This window comes from Apteryx rowi, unplaced genomic scaffold (genome assembly GCF_003343035.1).
Source record: "Apteryx rowi isolate R43461 unplaced genomic scaffold, aptRow1 scaffold_414, whole genome shotgun sequence".
Lineage (NCBI taxonomy): Eukaryota > Metazoa > Chordata > Aves > Apterygiformes > Apterygidae > Apteryx > Apteryx rowi.
Window position 1 is genome coordinate 93,725 of NW_020450647.1, and position 21,968 is coordinate 115,692.

Genomic DNA, 21,968 nt, shown 5'->3' on the forward strand with positions numbered 1-21,968 from the left:
AGCCGCCCAACGGCCGCCGCGCGCGCGCAGCCAATGGGGGCGGCCCGGGGCAGCGGCGCCAATCCGCAGAGCCGGAGCGGGCGGCGCGCGATTTAAACGCGGCGGCGGACGCTCCCTGAGGCGGTGGTAGGTCGGTCTCGTCTATCCGTCGCYGTAGCTGTAAGTACGGCCGCGAGCGGCTGCCGCAGAGATCCGGTCGCGGCCCGTGTTTCCCGGCTGGGGGGACTCGGGACCGGTCTCGGTCTCCTCTGGCCTTGCCTGCACTGCCTCTCGCCCCTGTGGCTTCTACCGTCTTTTGCGGGTGAAATAATATTGTCGCCTGAGCTTGGCCTCCGCTACCCCGTCGCCCCGCCACGGTGCAGAGCCGGTTCCGCCAGTGCGGCATAGGAGCCGTCGGGGTGAGCGCGGCTGAGGAAGCTCGGAGCTCGCGCTCACGTAACGTGGCCGTGCGGGCGGTCCGGTCCGGCCCGTGACGCTGCGGGGAGCACGAAGCGAATGCCGGTTAAAATGGCGAAGACCGCATTAAGTGCTTGCATTGCTCAAGCCCTGCCCAAGTAGTGTAAACTGCTTGGATGATTTCCAGGGGGACGGCCTCGTTAATGCAAGAGGCGTGCGCTGAATGTTGCATGTGTGCCAGAAACTCGGCTAGAGCTGTAAAGAATCTCGGAGTGACCAATGTAACTGCAGAAAAGCAGCTAGAACTAGAGATAGCAGCTGTGTAAGGTGCCTGGCTTAGAAGCTGCGTGTGCTCTTAGCTGTGGGTTCCAGATGAACTGGCACGCCATGCTGCATTGTGCAATGCCAGTCTGACAACACAGCAAATGCAACCCTGGACAGGGTTCCATCTTCTGGGTGCAGCACCTCAGTAAAACTTTCCAGCATAAATTAGTCAATAGTAATTATCAGCTTATCAAAAGGAAACCTGATAAACTGTGGGCTAGAAAGTGAATTAGCTGGTTGCCTGATTACTAGCTTTTTCTTGTTTCTGCCTGCCACAGTGCATTGAAGATGCTAATACGCCAAACACCTTCAAAAATTAAAAGATTTCAGTAGGCATTATTGCTTTCTGACACAAATAAGGACACTTGTGAGAGGTGGASACAATCCCGGAGGTCAGGGATGGTAAGGAGAGATATTACTAGGCTTTCATAGTATGCAGCATACCAGTAGTAGAGACCACCCAGCTTCTTAACAGTGCCTCTAAACTGTAATGAAGTTTTGGTAAAATTGGTTCACTCAACTCAGACTGCTAAAATACATTTGGATTTCAATTGTTTTTTAAAAGTAGGTCATTAGCAATATCTTGCCTCTTAACTAGTGAAAATTGGGAATGTAAACTATTCCTAGATGATATCTAGATATCTATCATATAGGTAACAGACATCTAGCCCCTCCAGTTGATCTCATCTGCAAGCAACAATCCTGTCCATTTTCGGGACATGCGTATACACAATTGCAACTGACTTAAGAGTGAACCTTCAGCTAGCATCTCAGGTGGGAGACATGAGGAGCTGTGCAAACTTGTCTGATATAATTAACAAAACTAAAAATTTGGGAGGTGGGATCTCAGTCTGAGACACTAACAAAAAACCTTGCAGTTAGAGAGCATTTTACCTTACAAGCCTGAGTCTCACACCTTATCAGGTTTGTGCAGTATAAATAATAAAATTTTCTCATGAACATGCACAAACCCGGATAGCTATGGAAATCTATGCTGTTTCCCCCTTTAGGTTCCCAAGTAAGTCTGCTCACTTCTAATGTTGTTGCATTGTGCAAATGTAACCAAATATATTATAGAACCATTTCTATTTTTCCTTTTCCACTCTGGTGTACTTTGCTCTGTCTATTTTTTTCCTCATTCTGATCGCTTTAGATATACACTTGACCAAGAACTGGAAGAAGATGGTATCTGTGCTCCAAAATGTCAAGACAACAATGGGCTGGCGGAAACACCAGCTCCTAGCTGACTTCAGTGAGAATGAGAGCCCTGTGCCCGACAAATTCAAGAGAAGGGCTTCTTTGAGTTCTCTCAATACCATACGCATGTCTCTAAGGAAGCGAATACCTTTAAAGCAAGTAGAGCTGAATTTCCATGAGACTCCAACTTGGGAAAGTCTGGAAGGAAAAGACAAGTACCAAACTCTCCAGAGTATTACAAGAACAGCAAAAAACGCTTTGGGAACAGTGTCCCAGGTATTTTGCCTTTGCAGTCGAATGTAGGTACAGTTGAGTTCTGGCTTTGACTTCAGTACTAAGATTTCTGGATGTACAGCATGCTTTATGCCAGAGATCCTATCCTATGCACTGCACAACATAGTAGTTGTCTTATGGCTGGTAACTAGTAAAATCTTCAATATCTTTGCTAGGCTATAGACAGGCAAATTATGGATCTGGCAGAACAGTTGGAGGAAGGAGAAATAAAGAAATGTGAGCAGTAGTTCCAGCAATGCCTTCCTTTTCTTACTAAAGAAACCCCTTTCCCCTCCTATAACTCATCATGTATGACAGAGCAACCTTCAGGAGGAGGAAGGTGGGTAGAGATGGCCATGGTTTACAAAGAATTGTGTTTCTGAGAAATGTGTATATCTTCTGATTTTTCTCTTTCCCTGTACCCATACTATTTATCATTAGCATATTCCCCATTACAGCCAATCTAAATTGACAAAAGCCAGTAGATGGTAGCAGGACAGCAAATTCAAGTTTGATCTGCTCTTTCTGTTGGCAGAAGCCTCTGTGGTTTTTGTTTTTTTTTTAGCATATCAATTGTGTTAGGGACCCTGGCTCTTTCCTGCACAAAAGCAGCAAGATCTCTGTTGCAATGCCTGCTACAGTCCTTGACAAGTCCCAAAGTTTAGGGGAGCAAATGACTCCTCCAACCTGAATGGATACAGCAGGATTGAGAGGCATTCATACTAGGCTAAACYTGATGTAAGAACAAGAGCAAGGGATTCAGCTTATATGTTCCTAGTCTTGCTGGTTCCAAACTCTAGGCTGGTTGACTTCATTTAGTATGCTGTATCTACCAATATCTTTCAGAAAATACAGAAGTCTTGCCAAAACCCAGTACACTCACTAGCAGCCTTTCCAGCTGAATCCATTGCCAGGAGAAGCTGTGCAGCCAGTTCTTCCAAGAAGAGAAGCACTCCACCTCAAACCCCTTGCCATAAGAAAAGTGTTACTCCAGCAGCCAGTTCCAAAGGCACCCCGAGATCCAGCAAGAGAGCCTTGCTTGGGCCAACAAGGGTGACGGAGCAGAGAGAATGGAGGCGTTTCTCATGCTGGCTTGGTAAAGATGCTGTCCCACTCCGGAGATCAAGGAGAGCAGCGGCACTAAAGAGTCCTTATTCATCACCTTCTGCCAACAGAAAGATGTACGTCATATATAAGTAATCCTTACTGCTTTTTTTCATTATTGTGGTTAGAGTATCTTGTAAGGTGAAAGGTAAGACATGAAGGTTGCTATCCTATTCTGCTGAAATGGTGTGCTGTTAGAATAGTTGAGAAAGTAATAATGTCTGTGTATAGAGAGGGACTGGTTCAGCTGCACAATGCTGAACCATGAAACTTTGTTTTGTGCTGTGAAAAGAGCAAGCTTTGTCTTTATCACTTTCCCACTATGTTTCTCAGGATCAGCCTCCATCTGACTCTAGAATACACCTGAGTTCTTTGCTGATGCTGTTCCAGTAAACTGCCCTGGATGCATCTCACTCCTGCTTAGCTCTAACTTTCCCAAAGCTGCTGTTTGTATTGCAGAGATACCTGGAAGAGCTCTGCTTATGCCAAGTTCTTTATACAGGATAGAGAGATTTCCCTTGCCTCAGAACTAACAAAAACTAAAAAAGGGTTGTGAGCTAGAAAGTACATCATAAGGCAGAGATGTTTTGTCTTGGTCAAAGTCACATGAGAAATGTCAAAGCCAGAAGCTGAATCCAAACCTCATGAATCTGAACCCAGTGCTTGAACTGGAAGATAGCTATTTCACATCTCCCTTCAGCCCCAAGACAGCTAGTCATTGGAATTCAGAGCATGGTTGCTAGAAGCCTAAACTTCTGAGTAAAGTCTGGAGATATCTAGAGCTTCTCCTGTAAAGACAGTGGGTTGGGTGGTGTCACCTAGTCACTGAGTCCTGTTTGCTCTTTAGTAATGACTATTTTGTTTGCAGAGAGTTTGACTGCGAGTTGGAACTGGTCTCCTCAGGGATCTGCCGACTGAAGCGTCTCTCCCAGGCAGTTGATGAGGCTGTTGTGCAAGAAGAGAGGTATAAACACTGCTAATTACCCCCCCAAAATCTGGCAGCAAGCCACCTCCAATTCAGGTGTTTTCAAATGCAGGCTAACTGGTCCCTGTAGCTTGGAATAGCTGCAGAACTGTCTCAGCCGTAATGTAGCACAACCTTTCTCTCTTCAAGACACCTGCACAGATTACATCTGCAGTTGGACTTGCAAATTCCCTAAAACCTGTCAAATGCTCTCTTTGACTTTGTTTCTTGCTGCAAAAATCAGATTTGTCCCTGCTAGAGGCACTTCTGACCCTGTGTGAGAAAGGTACTTCTCTGCCACTGTCTAAAAAGTGTCAGTCCAGACTTGGCAAAAAAAATCTAATTTTACAGAGACTTCCTTATCATTGGTGCCTGCACATTTATAAGAAAAGGGACTTTGTGCTTTTATTAGGTAGCTTTATATTTACGAATAGTCCATGGTAACAATAAGTCAAAATTTAAAGAATGCAGAAGCCTCTTATACAACACTTTGGTTAGTCCATGAGGATGGTAGGCTGGTGTGTAAGGGTTTGTAAGGGTTATGTCATTAAGAGTTAGATGTATTCAGACAATAAAAACTGAAGGTCAGCAGTCTTGACACCAGGGCAATTCCTTAAACCCCTTCCTCTCTTAGAACATTTGATGTCTAACATTCAATAATTAAATGTCAAACATCTAAAATCCTCTAGAAATGGCTTAGCATTAAGTATTTCTCTAGAGTACTTCTATGCTAAAGGCATAAAAATACTGCATAATTCCAAAAATTCAACTTTTACCAGTGGGCCCATTCTTAGATAACTAGACATGATTATGGGTTAATTCCTGTATCAAGTTAACGATCATATATGTTGAAAGGTCACTTAAGTCTCACTCCTAATGTTCTCCTATCTGTTAGTGATATGACAGTTTCTCTCATTCGTAACTGAAGATAGTACCAACCAGGTAAAGTAGTTGTTCACTTACCTTGACTTTACCTGCATGCATCTGTGTGGAGAAAACCTGCTGTTTGAAAAGAGAGAGAGGGAGAGGCATATTAACTCATACTTTAAGTCTTACCATACGGAACCATAGGGTTTTTCCTTGTGTTATCAGTGCTGTCTGTCTCTGCTACAGCAGGTCATTGTGCAGTTGTCAAACTTAGCCTCTATGCTGTTGATTAAAGAAAGCTCATGGGTTAACAATGAACCACAAGTTGGGTTTCTGTACAAACAGCAGCTTTTCTCACCTCCTAATAGAAAACTACTGGTACTAATGCCTTTGTCACTTAACTTCAGTTCTCACTGATTACTAATTAAGATCACAAAGCATGACAGAACAAACTATTACCCTGAGCCTCCCAATTTTTACAGCTTCTTTCTGTTCCATCTCTGGCATGTCTTAGCAGTTAAGATGATGCTGTTAAAATAGCAGTAGTTAGTACCTGTGTTGCTGGCATTTTCAAAAACAGTAATTGCACCTAAGTGGATTGGGAAAAGGAATTCTTTGCTGTAAGCTTTTAAACATCACCTCTAGGGTCAATTCTTTAAAAGTTTCCATTAGCAGGTTTTCTGTGGGAATGCCATAAATGCCTTGATTTACTTTCTCTGAGATCTGGACTGTGCCTTTTTTTTTTTTTTTTTTAAATCATCTTCACCCATTATGTTGAAAGGTTTTAAGGGAAATTAGTACCCTAAATACTATTTACTATTCTAGCAACAAAGAAAGGTGTAAGAAGTTGATTTCTGTAAAACTGCATGGGAAAAAACAAAACAAAACCTCTCTTCCACTACCTGGCAGCAATTTCAAGTGCTTGCTTGAAGTCTTAGTGATGTGTGCCGCCTCTACTGAGTGACTTGGTCCAGTTTTCCTGCATGAGTAGACCTATATAATGTGCTCTGTCACTAGCTGGTTTGTAGGTTACCTGTTAAATAGTTGTGAAATAAGCTTATTGGGAGGTGCCCTTACATTCTAGCACATGATTTTATGTTCTGGAATCAATTGCCATGGATTTTAGCATTAAACCTCCCATTTCACCTTTTTCTTGACAAAACTGAGCCAAGATATAGCTAGTTGCCAGCTCTATGCATTGTTCCAATGTTTCCATGAGATTATATTGCAAGAAATGCCTCTGCTGCCAATTAAAGTATTACACTACTTAGTCTGTGTGCTGCCATTCAGGTCCATGGAAGGTAACCAATCAAAACACTTCCTTGCTAGTGTTTAAAGCTATGTTTAATACTGAAAGCGTGTTGCTCCCAGCACTCTTCCTTGCTCCTGGCCCATCTCTCAATTTTTCAGCAATTTGTGTGACAACCAGTTACAACCAGATGAAGTCAATGTTGTCAACTTCATGCTGTTAATGGCAGTCTTGTTCTCTTCTGCAGGCAACAAGCAATATCAAACTACAACTATCTAATGACACAAAACTTGCAGTCTGTGCATCAATCTCAAACTCTCTCAAGCTATCAGAAGGCGAGCAAAGAATCTCCGTCAAGCAGTTTGTACTTAGACAATGATGGCTATAAGTAGTGTTATTTTTATGAGCCTGTAAGGAGAACTCTGTGCAAGACTTGAAAGTTCACTCTATGCTTTGAACATAACTGACTGTGCTTTGAATAAGCTATTACTTTTATAATCTTTCTTGACAAAGCAGCTCAGGTCTTCCTGTCTCTTGCTTTCCAAGTGAACAAGGGAATCAAATTTGTACCACATAATGTATTATGCCCTACTGAGAAGAGGGACCATCTTGAATGAGTTGCATAAGGCATTAAGTATTTTGAGAGGCTTAGATTGACCTGACCAGTAGGGATGGCCAGAGCAAGGGCTGCTGCTCTATAAATAGTAATCATAGGCAAGAGCTATTCAGAGGTTCCTCTGCATAGTATGAGTACAGATCTATTATCTTCAAGTTCTAACAGATTTTTATACACTAACAAACCAAAAGCCACAGCTTTATGAAAGCTAAGCTCAATTTTAACTGTAATTTAATGAAACAGCAATGGCTTGTTTGAATTCTGATAAAAAGTGTCCATGCAAGGCAATGGGCTTCTGTAGAATTGCTCAAGCCACAACAATCAAACTACATTAGCACTCTAATTCATGGCTTAAGGGTTGCTATTAATTAGCCTAATTAAGACCATTTAAAGTACTTATGTTCCAGATGAATCAGAGCAGCTTTGCTTAATTTCTTGCTGCTACTTTAAATAGCATCTTGGCAGTGGAGTTAAGCATTGATTTAAATTATGTCTGTCTTTCAGTTATATGCAGAAATCTGTTACTGCAATTAATATCACTTCTTATAACTGTCATTAGCTAATATTGTAACACAGGTATTCTATTTGGTGAAGTATACCAAGCATTTGATACCTGTATTTAACTTCTAATTACTTTTTTTTAAAGTAACACTTGTTTGATGAGCTTTTTTAGGTAGGTTATTTAGTTTAACAGAGTTAAGTCTTTACAACTAAACCAAAGATTTCTCAAGCTTCTAAAATTCAACACTAGGGTTGTTTTCCATGGTAGCAGCTTTGTGCAGGCTTGTCAGATTCTTATAATTCTATAAAATGAACCTTTAAACAGAAGATTAATTTGGGAAACTTGCTTTACTTACCAGGTGCATCTTCAATATTTATTTGGTGAAACTGGAACAGCTAAAATTYTAATGGTATTAAGTAGAAATACAGGAAACAATCATGTTCAATACTGGTATGTGTAACTTGATTTTTAAACTTGCTCCTGATTTTCTTGGTTGTCAAACTGGACTGCTTAAAAAAAAATATAGTGACAGTTATGAGGACTGGAAACGCTTGCATAAAAACAGCCCTGACTTCTAGTGCTTCAGATGCCTGGAGAGAGCTTTAGTTTTTGTGTTAATTTACTTTTTTTTTTTCCTTTTTAAAGCCTACTTTTCCATATGGAACAGTAGCTTGAAGTTCTTCTTTGCATGTACTGATACTACTTTTATAAAGCTTTCACAAGGGTGCTGTCTGGTTATTTAAGTATTTTCTTATACTACTTTTTTCCTCCAAAAGGGGTGTTGAAATTCAGAGACTGACTTCTATTCACAAATCTAGGTCCTATTCAGATAGTCCTAGGCATTAAACAGACTATTTATACCACTTCTGCTGGCTACTAGAACATGCATGTGATTATCTAAGACTTCCCACCCCAGTGGTAAGAAGAGCCTGTGATGCTGTTTGGTTAAAGGCAAAGAAGATTTTATTAAGTGACTAATTTGTTATAAGATTTTAAAAAGCAGCTCACAACAAAATCTATACCAGTTGTAAAAATCTTACTCCTTAGTTCATATTAAATCATTATTGTACATTTTTTAAATCTTTACAAGGTGCAGCCATAAGAAATATAAACATTTGTCACCATATAGAACCGTCTCACTGACAAAACAATATTTAAAAGTATACACTTAATAAAACTATAGACTGAAAGAACATGTTCAAGTCTTCTCACAGGTATTCAGTTGTAGAGTAGCCTGCCCCTGCCCTCCCCCACAAATAGAAAAATAAGATGTGCAGAAGGCTTGGGGTTCTGTGAGGGGACTGCCATTCTGAGCCCTACACACCAGTCATCCCCCAAAATCTTCATCCTTAAAGCTCTTTTTAAGTTTTTAAGCAGTCTTTTTAAGTTATGTCTCAATGTTATAATCTCCAGTATGCCATCACCCAGCATTTTATAGTAAATCTTCTGTCTCAACTTAAGTTCTGTCCATCTTTTAATAAATGAGAAATGAACTGTCAAATTTATTTCATGTTCCTCCTCTTCCACCCTTTCCCTCCTCCTCCCCCCCACTACCCAATTGTGAAAGTGCCTTACTGGGATAAGTATAAGTAGAGGGTAAACTGTCATCCCCTTACCTTGGGCTTGAGCTAAATGGAGGGAGAGAGGGAGTAACTCCTGACTTCAGTCCCAGAGTTCATGGCACAGGATTCCAGCTGCTCCAGGCCATTTCTTATTTCTGAAAATGGAGCTCTTTTCTTGCAAAAAAGTGTGTTACCACCTCCATTTTAAATGGGGATGGAACTTCAGATCTTCTGTAGGAACCTAGAGTTACACTTGAGTGATTAAACAGCAATTAAGTCAAATTACCTTGTGAAAACCACTATTTCTGCTGAGTTACAAATGTGGGTCAGGAAGAATCATTGCTCTTACAGAAGCTGAGAGGAGGTAAGTTGGAAAGTTTTGTGTTTAGGGAACTCCAGCTCCCAGGTGAGGGTGAAAAGTGCCACTTTTTCCCTTGCATGTCTGAAACGAACAATTCAATGCAGAAATCTTGAATTCAGACCTCATGTTTCAAGTTCTAATCAGAAAAATAATGAAATCACACTGTGTACAATGTCTTCCTCTCCCTTATCAAACCCATGAGCTTATGAAAACTGACAATAAACCAATCTAGTGTTTCTATAATGTACTTACCTTACAGTGGCTGAAAGACAACAGGGGAAAAAAATTGAGGAAAATCCTGTTTTTTCAGGAATAATCATTGCCCTTAAAAATCTAAAAAATTAAAAACACCTATTCAGATATTTTTAAAAAAAAGCTTTTAAACAAATTTAAGACAAGAAACAATATAGAAAGAAGGAAAAATTTCACGTTTCCCTGTTAAATTTATGCTGCAGAGTACATGATAACAGCACCGGCGATTTGCTTAAATACACAGGTTGTACTGCCCTGACCTAAAGACTATAGTGGGACAACTTGTTGACTAATCACGACCAAAAAAAAAAAAAAAAAAAAAGTATTTTGCAGAATGGTGGAGCTTTCAGACAAGTGTAATTTTCTGCTTAGTTTAATAGTAGATTAAAGTGTGTACATTTTTTTTCTCTATATTTTAATGATGGTTCAACCTCTATGTAACCACTGAATTTTTTTTTTTTTTTTTTAAGAGATAGATAGCTTCCTTATAGGAGAGATGATCTGTAAGAAATTAAGACTCCATTTTCATCTAACCAAATCAAAACGGCAGCTGACTCATGAACCCCAATGAACAAGAATGATGATTAATGCCATGTCATTTTTGCACCTGACAAAATTTTATGCTGAATAGTATATAAACCATGCCACAAAACTAAACAAGAATACTTTGGTCAAGCAAGATTCTGTTCCAAGAGCACTAGTGTAGGCAAACATTTTGTTTTAAACATTTGTTATTCAAAATAAGCAGATTTGGATCAACATTACTATTCAGGTCTGTGGAATATTCTGCACTCTTTTTACAACTCTACCTTTTTTCAAACTTACCTAACAGGACAACAAAACTGAACTAACAGCCATTGTAAAAAATGCATATTGGTTACAAATTTGCTGTGAAAGCCAAACCAAAAACTTCACCTAATGTGGCTATGAATTCAGTAGCTAAACACACACACACACAAGCACACGCACAAGCACAAAATACACCACAGTTGTGAAGGTGTGTTTTCACAATATCTCAGATAACAGTCCACCACTGCTATTAATCACTGCCATATTTTTTTACAGTAATTAAAAACTGGATCCATATCAATAGGGCAGAGAAATAAGTGTGTCTAGGTGTGGCCTTCCCTGTGCATTGACTTGTACTACTGCTTCAACAGCCACCGGAGTAATAAGTTTAGTGTTCTAAAATTTCAKTTATGCTTCCTCCATTCCACAGGTCAGAAGAATATGTGCTTTTTTGTATTAATCAGACTGGAGGCACTAAAGGTGCTGAAACTATTGATGGGTCTAACCCTGCATTCCTTGAGCACCCACGATTCCCCCAGCCTCTTTGTATGCTTCAACGCTTCCATAGCCTACAAAGTTCAAGACAGTGCTGAGTGCGCAAAAAATGCAGACATGAGGATGGGTAAGTAGAGAAGAAAAAAACTGTGGGCTCAAACTCAACCTCCTAGCAAATAGCCTGTTTAAGAGCACTGATAATAGTTTGGTGAAAGCTCAACTAAAACTGAATAAAAGCTGGTATCCACTTGCAAACTGAATGACCATGAACTGTTACATGCAGTTTTGTGTGGACAACATGTAAAGCTGAAGTTCTGACAGGATGGAAATGTTTTAAGCAGTAACAGCGGCTAAATTACATGGTAAAACTAGTGATTCATCAGGCAAACATCAGGGATTGCCCCGAATATAACTGCAAAAAGCTACATGCATGAGGTCCCAGTTTTCCACTGCCACACTAGGCTGTTGCACTGCCAGCCTAGTTGTGAGATGTCAAAATCGTAACCACCTCTTTTGTATTCTCACTTCCAACAAAACTTGGGTGTCAGTTTAGTAGCAACTGGATAGTTCTTTCAAAACAAATGCCTCTGGCATCTGATCTTTCAGAACATCAGCTCCTAATTAGCAGGAAGCATTAAACTCCAAACTGATGCCTTTAACACTGTTTGCAAAAATGCTTATCTGGAGGCATGTGATCAGCAGATAAACCATTCTATCCCTGAGCAGTAAGTAGAGTTGGAATTATGTAAAGGCCACATGAGCTTTTGTACATCTTAAGAAATGAAGTTGGGAAAATATTTTTACCACCCTAAAGCATGCACACAGACTAGCATTTATTTTACTCCTTAAGTGATAATACTCTTAAATGAAGCACAATGGCTGTAAAGGTGACCCAGATATTAACAGAAATACACAAAACCAGAGCTTTCATTACATGGTTTCTTGCAAAATGAGGACTTAATAACCCAGGAGATTTCTCCATTCTTGTGTTCAGACTCCACTTCCTTTAATGCCCATCATGGAAATTACAGACAGATGTCTTTTTTGAAAAGGAGTGGGTCTTCCTACCACAATAACTTAAACTGAAGAATAGATTTTGGAGTCTCTTGGCTGATAGAGGTAGACAGCAATAGCTTTGAACTTTGCAGCAGGCACAGTGAATACTAACAGCAGATATGCGATACACCCAACACTTAAAAAAAGTAATTTCAAACTTTGCAACTTATGTTGCCTTTGGGTACCCTCATCAGCAAATTTCAAATCTGCGTAGTGAATTCCTCCCTTGCAAACCTTGGGTTGCTTTGCCCATTTAAACCTAACAAGTGGGAGGATGCTGAAAATAGCTATATTCCATTGGGCCTGCCATAACTATTGTCAAAACAATCTGCCAGTTATTGTGGCATCAGAAAAAGAAGGCTGCTCCTAGGACAACAAGCAATGACTTTGCTCTGAACATATAAATTATATTCATAAATTGTATAATATAAATTGTACTGGTCAGAGACTGAGCTACTTACTGTATCTGGTCTTTTCACAGTATGTACTCTGGGCATTTTGTTATTGGCAGCTGCTAGAACAAGGTACATTTGATAGGAAGGGAGCACAGAATAAAAATCAGACATGCCTCCTTACTACCTAGTTTCTTCTTCCCTAGACCAGCAGCAGGAAAACAAACTCAGCACCACAATAAGCAGCCTTTACTGCATTGACATCTTGTCAGCTCTGGCACCTATACTAGCAGTGAACTGAACAGTGGAGATGGAATCTGATGTCTGGTATAACTTGTGCAGTCTCCTCCTAGCTGCAGAGGACAGGAGAAGAAACAGGCTATGGGATCAGAATAAATACAGTGGGCCAAGACAGAACACAGAATAACTATTCCAAGTTTGTCGGTTAAACAGCTGGGTATGACACTGTTGGGGGGAGGGGGGCACATGTAAACCTAAAGATTACTTCTAGGTACAAAAGTTCTCAACAAACTGCATTGCTGACTTGGTACCAGAGCATAAAAAAAATCCAGCCCCATGTAATGTAGCTACCTGCTCCTAATTAGAGCTATCAAACTTTTCATATCTTTCTTAAATCTTCAGAAGAGTTTACCCCTCCCCTTAAAGGAAGKGCTATAAAACCAAACCACTGATGTGCCAGAGATCTTTCAGTAAGTTTGAAGTAGAATTTAAGCATGACTCCAAAGAGGAGGCAACTTTGGCAATCTTGCCAAATAATAAGCTGAAAAAAATAAACCAGAGATCTCTATTTATAAGCTACTTCGCTGCCTTTTAAGGCAAAAGCCACACTACTATCCCCCTCAAAAAAGCACACAAACTTTTGGGTGAACAGGGAATACAGAATTAGGTTTACTTCTGCAGTGTCATAATAGTTTTCCATATAATTCCTGGTTTCTTTTACATGCCAACTTTTAAATCACTATCCAACAGGCTTGTTGAGAGACTGTTTCTGTTCCAGCAACAGACTAGGAAAACCTAAAAGAAAAAGTGACACCCCCCCCCCCCCAAAAAAAAGAGGAAAAAAGAAATCCTCTATTGTCTTCAAACTTTTTCAGGGTTAACAGTCTGGTTTTAATTTTTAAAGGAAAGGTTTTTCTGTGCACTTGTAACTTCACTGCATGTTTGGAAACATGCTTAAGTTCAGTTCAATCATGAAAGTTCTCTTGGTGAATTTAGTCCAGCAGAAGTACTTGCACAAAGAATTTGAAAAAAGCTATGTTAAACTAATTACAACATTTACTTTTGAAATATTCCCACTGGGTGAAATTTTCACACCTTTTACTTCTAGTAAGTGCATTGAGGAAGCTGAGAAAAATTTAAATAATTAGGAAAAAGTCTATTTGGCACCTGTATGTTAGAATCTCCTTTCTTTGAAGCTGAAAGACTGTATTTTAAATGCTACAGATTGTCTTTAACAAAACAGTTGCTATAAAGCATGAGAAGGTAAAAAATTTACCCACAGGAATTCCATTGTGATCTACTACTTTTTTTTTTCCTCCAGTGTAAAGATTCTAGTTAGAATAATGAAAAAAAAAAAAAGTGATTGCTCTGAAGTTTGGAGATCCCTTAGTAAAAGGGCTCCCTTTAGCTTACCATCTTAGGATCCATGTCTCGGACTGAGATGATCAGAGCCATCTCCTTAATTGGAGCAGTCCACACATTTTCCACAGTCACCAAGTTCCACAAAACAATGTGATCTTTGTACACTTTGCACATCACTTTGTATACAGCAACACTAACTGCTTCAAACTGCAGAGACATTTATTTCTAACATGAAGCATTTATAATTTGGTTCATAAGTGGACTTCTTCTATTTACTTGATGTCCAGCACCTCACAAATGAGTGCCCACGTTGGTGTCTGTTCACCAATACTGTAAGCTGAAAGAAAATCTTGGGTTTAAGGCACCCAAAGCATTTTGCCATACAAATCCTGACCACCCATTATAGTGGTTCCCAGCACTGCTTCCCTTGGAAGTGTATAGCCTTATCGAAAGTGAAGCAGCAACAGATACAACTATTTAGTTTTTAAAGTGTAAGCTTTCGCTGTAACCTCTGGGACCTACTGTCTCTACTGTTTCATGTGCAGCTACTTAGCTGGTATCACAGTCCTTCCTTCGAGTAAAATCAACCTGCTACAGCTTTTTCCTCTTATTGCACATTTTATTACATCTCTTGTAAAAAATAGCCTAAGACATTTCCTGTTACTGTGATGCTGAAGCACTTGCAATAGTTTTAGATTGTTTTAAAGTTTCCCAATAAACATGTCAAAAACAACAAACTGGAAGTTCCCAGGTTGGTGTAAGAAGGCAGATTCCAGAGGAGGGAAGACTCTGAGGTACAGGTCCCCCCCAGCCTCCTAGTTTGAAGCTGCCTAAATACTATCTTTGAGGCATGCCTACAAGTTTAATGGAGTGCACCCAAGATTTGTATCTCCTAGCTTTCTAGGGGACAGATTCAAATTTGTGAACTCCACCTCGAACCCACGCAATGGAGGGCAAATGCCTGTCATGATCTTTGTCTGATTCGGGCTGGCTCTGGGCACGCTCCGGTTTGGGGTTGGAAGAAGGTGGGTCAGGTTGCTGTACAGACATAGTCCTGCGGAGATGGTTTCTCTTGCGCAAAAACTCAGGTTGGGAGTGGAGGCCAAAGCTGCCTTTTCTCAAGATCATCCGAGAGTTGTTCTTTTTGGGTCGTGAATGGAGACTGAACTCCAGTGAGGCCAAGTGGGCTGCATAACCTTCACTGAGGAACTGAAGTAGGAAGGAAAGAAAGGGAGAGAGAAATTAATCTATTAACTGTAATATGCAGTAACCAAAAGACAGGCTCCATACTAATGAGACATCTGGCTGGTTAAACTTGCTGCCAGACAGGTTTCAACAAATGCTGACCATGGGTAATGGAAAAGCAAAGAGTGCTCTTTGCTGTTAAGCTAGACGAGGCCTTGCTTTTGGATAGTCTCAGGGGTTCCTTCCTAGAGAAGGTGCCTTCAAATTTACTACAACTAGTTCAGCCAGAGGAAGCCAAGCTGTAGTCTGCTGTGAACAGAATAAAAAAGCCCTTCAATTAAGAGGAATAAATTTTGTCCTTTCCTGTGGCTCAGCTGCCTGCCTTCTCCACTGGTCCTCCAGCAGGGAAACAGGATGTTCAGAGGAAGGTAAGGACTGCAGCAAAACAGAAATCCACAAGGATGAAAAGATTGTGGAATTTCAAGCCACCTCAAAGTCTTAAGAAAAAGATTCTGCTGGGGGTGTAAGGCTGAAAGACCCCAGTCTTTAAGGGCCAACTGTTATGCAGTTTTGAGGACATTTACATTGCTCAGCTTCCAGGATCATACTTAAAGCACTCTAAACTATCAAGGAAGAGGCACTATAAAATGTCTTCTGGGGAGAAGCTGTCTCGACCCACAGGCTCTCCAAGGAGTTCTTATCTTTGGCATCCCAGTTAGATACCTACAGAGGAAAATTACAAGTCTCCTCCCACCTTTATTTTCAATGAACCGTTTCATTTTGTCATTCAGCAATATGTTATATGTGCACTTGTAGATATATCCTAAGACCGCTCAATTCCCTTTACCATACACTTTGCAAGAAAACACCTCATCTCAGACCTAAACTTCCCTTTTTTTCCCTGGAACACTACCTCTGCTCTTTAACTTGTGCGTGTGCACATTTGTGCATGTATGCACATGCAGTTATGCACATGTGCATTTCTTTGCTCCTCATAGGATTTCCTGTTTCTGTAACAAGAGTTACTTACCTGACACTGTGTCTGGTATTTCTTTGTTGACCGTCCAACAATGTAGATTTGGGATGGCGACAGAGCCAAGACATTGTATACAGAAATATCTTTCATGGAACCATATGCAGCACAGATTTTGATGTGGCACTGAAACAAGGCAAATATTACTTCCATTGTGAATGCTCTGAGTATTGAACACCATACACTTACAGGGATCACACCTGCTTTGCAGTGAAGCAGCAGACAAGCTCACTGTTAGCAATGTAATTCTGTAAACCACAGAAACCTAAATCTGCCTGCCTGCAGCCCAGAACAACTACGTACATGTCCACACACAGGAAAGAACAGGCAGTTTATTTATTCATTTGTAATATCACATGCCAGGAGGTCCCCTTTGGATGTTTTATCAGCCTTCTTTGCTCCTTAAAAAGTGAGAAAAGGAATGAGGAATGGCAAAAATACTTTGTAATGGCCAGTGAGATTTACTGTTCAAAAGGAAGGGAGATCTCTAACTTCACTGAATGACATTGTCTGGAAAAGGTTTTAAAGATATAAACAGGTTTCTAGTACCTCTTGCATGAGATTCCGGAGAAAAATAGTCTTTTGTCGCAGTGGGTCATGAACAAGACCATCTGAGAAGAAGATCATTCCTTGTGGAAAGTTGTGTTGAGACAACCAGGAAACCACACGCTGCTTTTGCATATCGGGACGGCCAGTGATATAGATAATCAGATATCCCAGATCCTGCCAATGCCTGTTAGAAGCAGCAGATAAATTGTGTATGTAAAGAAAGAGAAATAATCATCACAGGACAGGTCAGTATTTTTTTTTGCTCAGCACAGACCCAGTTAGGAGAAGTCAGACATGATCCCTCAACAAGTGGAAAGCAGCATGGCCAAGTCTTTGCTTCTACTGAGAAAATAGGTAATAATTTCTACATCTTGAGAGAGAAGGAGGAAAGCAAGAGACAGTGTCATACAATACAGTTATATAAAACATGACAGCTATTTAAAAATGTATTTAGAATAGTCTTTTTGCTGCAGGTCAAGTCCTGCTACCTTTGAAATCTACAGCAAGATCCCCTTCCATTTCAGCTGTAGGGAATGGAAACCCTTGAAACCCTTGACACCCCTCCATCCCAATGCAAGTTGCAAAACAACATTTCTATTTCTTTGCCCAGCGCAGCATTAGCAGACGTGCAAGAGTTGATTAAAAGGCTCCCCCCACACCGCTTTCTTTTTGCCCTCCAGAAAAAACAAAAACAAAAAACCCCCCCAGACCTCTTGCACTCATGGTACTTGGTATTTTTGAAGTAGAAGTATGTCCTTATTTGAAGTTAGTGAAACATAAAATACACTCTTTACTAATCGTAGTAACAAATGGAGTCATTATTAATTCACTGCACACACTTTAAGGTCACATTCCCAAGAAGCATTTTTATACAACATAAAGTACAAATTTCAAACTAAACCAAGGCATTTTAAGATTCCTCTGAAAATCAGGCATACCTAATGTCCTAGCAAATATAGAAACACATATGCAAAGAAGCTCAGCCTTTAAAGATTTCTGTTTTTTAGTAAACAATCTGCTCTGTCCTCTTTCTTCCTATTATGTTCAAACAGGTGAATCAGAGATTTAGAAAGATAACCATGCAAACCTCACTTACCTGACAACATCAACTGCCCCAGCTCGGACTTTGGGGTCACTTCCCATGATTGAAACACTTGCTGCAAACGAACCATCAATGCTGAACACCACACATTCCATTCCTCGGGGAAGCACAGTCAGGTAACTTGCGGCACTGCTCTGGTCCCCTCTGGAGAGTGAAAGCAATAAATATTTTTTAAAAACAAAATATCAGAATGTATTTTCTGCATATTCTGTTTAAAACCTGAAATGAGATCTGTCTGGATCTACAGCTTCAAAAATCTCTGTCGAATAGGGCTTCTGATTTCAGTCCTACATGGGGTGATTAAAGCTTTCACTTCTTTTAGGAAACAGCTTTCCAGCAAGAACTTTGGAAGCTGACTTCACCGAGCAATAACATTTGTACAGTATTTGTATACTGAAGAATTTCAAAAAAATCACCCCATGCCAAGAACCAAAACTTTGTATTTTTCTATCTATATACACACACAGTATACAAATGCTATATATATACACACATACATACACATAGAAATTTGCCACTGTTTTTTTTTCCAGCAGTTTACAATTACTCCCAAATTATTTGAAATTACAAGGAAAGAACTGATATACACCTTTTATTGGAATGTGCTTACAGTTGGGTAATTCTAGCATTACCCATCCCTCTATGCCTGCAAGTTGCAATGGGAATGCCAATTCGGAAAAGTAAAACCAAACCAAACAATCCCCCCTCCCTCACAAACCCAAAAAGAAGTACAGTCATAGATGGCTTTTCTCATGTAAAGGCAAATGTAAAGGATTTGAAATGCAATCTTCTGTTCATGATGTATTCTCCTCAAAAGGGCTGGATGTTAGGACATTAATACAGCACAAAGTGACTGAAAGTTCCTACCATCCCACGACCTCATGTTGCCTAAAAATTGTGATCTGAAGGCTGCACCTTCTTTCCTTTAAAATTAAGATTACTGTACCATGCAGAAATTTATTCTTGGTGATGCAGATTCTTACAATGTGTGTGTATCACATCACAGCTTCATGGGCAAAGATAGGACAACTTCTTTCATTCTTCTTCCTGCAGTCTAAAGCCTATGGGCACTTAGCTTCTGCAAAGACCTTAATTTGTTTTTAAGTAACTCTGTCTTCTTGAATTCATTGCCTGTTGTAGTACATTCAGGTAAAACATTTCTTCCTTCTGAATTAGCAGTACACGAGATTGTAAATTGACTTTGCACTTGATTAATTGCTGGGTAACATCACATTCTGTTTCAATGAAATTCATCACACAGATTTGGTCTCCAAAGTAGGGAATCAATGAAAGCTGTAAGCTACTTGCTAAGTGAGTAGGAAATTAAACTCTAAGGCACAATACTAAACTAAAACTTTACATTAAAGCAAAGTGAATTTTTATTAAACATAAGATTTTTTAAAAGCACAGCTACTCCAGTCCTGCACCTAGGCTGACAAATCTTATTTCACACATTTTCACTCTCTATGTTTGACTTAACAGAGAGCTTTTTAAGAATTGCTGGAGAGTCAGGAAAGTTGACTGCTTTCACTTCAATGAATTGCTTCTTTAAGGTGCTGCATTTTTTTAGTTTAGAATAAGCATGGTGCTGAGTAGAGAATTAAAGTGACTCCTTCAACCAGCCTGACATCAATAGATGAACAGCTGCTGAGAGCAAGGCAGTACCTTGACTGTTCATTTCAAGAAGAAAAGTTTGTCACCAGTCTGAAGAATGCAGAGCCGTACCCTGCAGCAGTCTTTTTTCCACTGAGCAGGCTCTGACTTAACTCAAATCATACACTCTCGCTGTAGGAGGACTGATTACAGTCATCCAATCCCCCTGTGTTATGCAAGGCCAAGAGTCACTAAATTCAATTGCACTACAGATTTGTGTTGCAGTAGAGATCAGACTCATTGAGCTGGGCACCTCCAAAGTGGCAGATAAAAACAACAAATCTAAGCTGACAACACAGTGAAAGATCAAGAAAAGATGCCTCAAATCATTACTGGGAAACTGAAGCACAAAGAAATTAAAGTCATTTGCCCAAGTCTCTTGCATAATCTAGAACTGGCTCCAAATCCCTTCCCCCACCTTCTATTTTACACACCTCGGTGTTCTCCTGACCACAACAGCCCACCACAGCTGTAGTTCCAGCTTGGAACTATTACCTGACCACCATTTTGAYAGGATACACGCCAACTCTGAGCCTCTTCTGTTTGGGTATGTTGTACGATATTCGGCCACTGCTGTTGGATATCTCTGTGTCAAAATACACCCACCTACCCGAAGATGGCTCAGTCATTATGAAGATGTCAACCTGCAAAAGTGACAAAACAGTCTTCAAGTCTGATAGGTAGCACATCCCCTATTCACAGGGCCTGCAAAGCTTGGATGACATTAGTGTCTCCAACTGTGGCTTGTACTAAAAGCCTACAAGGAAACTTTATGGAATCTTAGAATTCAGTAAAGTCTTCATAGAGCATTCTAATAATTAGAAAATGCTCCCTAATCCAGACTTTGAGAGTTTATTATAGACTTGAACATTTAAAGCACACAGTTTAGCACTGCAGGTGTCGAGAGGGCACGGAGCTCTGCCAAGACCCAAAAGTAGGAAAAAGATAATTTTGGCTTGTGTGTGCATGTTATATTTTTGCACCCTAAATCAATAAAATGGAAAATTCATTTGGTTATTAATAAAATGAAATCTTTCTCAAACCATAATCTTCCTCACACTTGCCTTCAAATGAAAAACCTAAACTTGAATTATCAAGAGGTTTTTTTTTTTTTACAAAAGACTTCAATATGCTTTTCTCCAAGTGAAATATTTTATCAAAATTAACAAAAATTTATGAAACACTTTGTCTGACCTGAATTGGCACTATTAAGGAAATTAAATCTGAGGAAAATATCTGTTGAGTTCTCCTTCTGGACTCAATTTGTACAGGATGTATACATAAAGGTATAWGATCTTCTTCAATGTTCAGCACTCAGCCAGATACTTTACAAGACTGAACAGCAGCTTCTGAGATCATGCTCTTTAGGTGGATATTCTCATTAAATTTGCAGATACGCTTCTCTTGGACATAATGATTATGTGACACTGGGACGTAACTATAAACAATATTAAAATTGTTATGAATTGATGAAATTCAGAACTAAAGTTTTCCTGGATGAATTCTGGTGCAAGGGAAGAAAAGTCCAGTATTTCTGAATCAGAAGTGTTACCAAGATCAAACAATGTGTTTCCTCCTTTCCTCTGCTTTTTGACTGCAAAATGAATTCACAGTTTTAATACAAAGGCATACCAACTGGCTCTTTAAAGTCTTGGATGGTACAAGCAGGAGAAAGTTTCACTCTGTAGCTGACTGGATTCAAAATTTCCCACTTTCAAATGCACCATAAGCAAAAGGAAGGCAAATGAAAATATTTTTATGTTTTGCTAACAGCCAGATACGAGGGGAAAAAAAAAATCTCACTTCCTTACAATCTGCAAAGGAATCCAAGATCTAACCAGAAACAAAAATATTTTCCTTTTGTGAATCACACTTTTGGCTTTGTTTTATTCAACCATTTTGCTCCTACCTTCTGTTTTTCCCCTTTAATAAATTTTTTCAAGTCAAGGTGGGATCTTTTGTGCCATTAAAATGGGGGAGATTCAAACAAATAGCTTTCAAGTTTGCATTGGGCATTCTGAAACATCTCGGCAACACCTATCGTTCCAGGTCAACTTTTTCTTTTCTTTTTCTACAGCAATGTAAAAGCTACTAGAACAATATGACACTGACTGTGGTCATTGAACTGTTCTGGCTCAACTTTCCCTCACCACAAGAAGAGACCATGAAATGTAGCCTTTTTCATAAAGTCACTCAAGTTCCTTGAAGAGACAACATAGAAGTGTTAAAAAAAAACAACCAAACAAAAAAACCCCACAGATTTTCATTAGACTTGAAACCCTTCAAAATTAGAATGCAAATTAATGTTAATTCATTACTAAAATTGGAATTCTCCTCAACGCAATACATAGTAATAATCTTAGCACTTTTAGTTATCAATTTCTTCCAAGGGATTTTAATGACAGGATTTTATGCAACACCAAAGTGAACATGAATATGCTTTCT

At 39.7% G+C, this 21,968-nt stretch overlaps 2 protein-coding genes across 2 annotated transcripts in view; one reads left to right on the forward strand and one right to left on the reverse strand.

Annotated features, from left to right (window-relative positions):
• The first annotated feature begins 1,431 nt into the window (after positions 1–1,431).
• PIMREG (PICALM interacting mitotic regulator) lies at positions 1,432–8,395 on the forward strand. The gene is given in 6 exon segments (XM_026075935.1): positions 1,432–1,494; positions 1,874–2,193; positions 3,037–3,371; positions 4,163–4,258; positions 6,622–6,681; positions 6,683–8,395. Coding segments are annotated over 5 exon segments (846 nt in total). The 5' UTR covers positions 1,432–1,494; positions 1,874–1,902; the 3' UTR covers positions 6,747–8,395.
• A 6,506-nt stretch (positions 8,396–14,901) lies between these two features.
• Positions 14,902–21,968, reverse strand: part of PITPNM3 (PITPNM family member 3) — a 107,851-nt gene continuing 100,784 nt past the window's right edge. Inside the window, exons 15-19 of the mRNA XM_026075922.1 lie at positions 20,019–20,167; positions 17,865–18,014; positions 16,769–16,952; positions 16,217–16,345; positions 14,902–15,210 (exon numbers count right to left, since the gene is read on the reverse strand). Of these exons, the coding sequence (XP_025931707.1) occupies positions 14,902–15,210; positions 16,217–16,345; positions 16,769–16,952; positions 17,865–18,014; positions 20,019–20,167 (921 nt within the window). The remainder of the gene's footprint in view (positions 15,211–16,216; positions 16,346–16,768; positions 16,953–17,864; positions 18,015–20,018; positions 20,168–21,968) is intronic.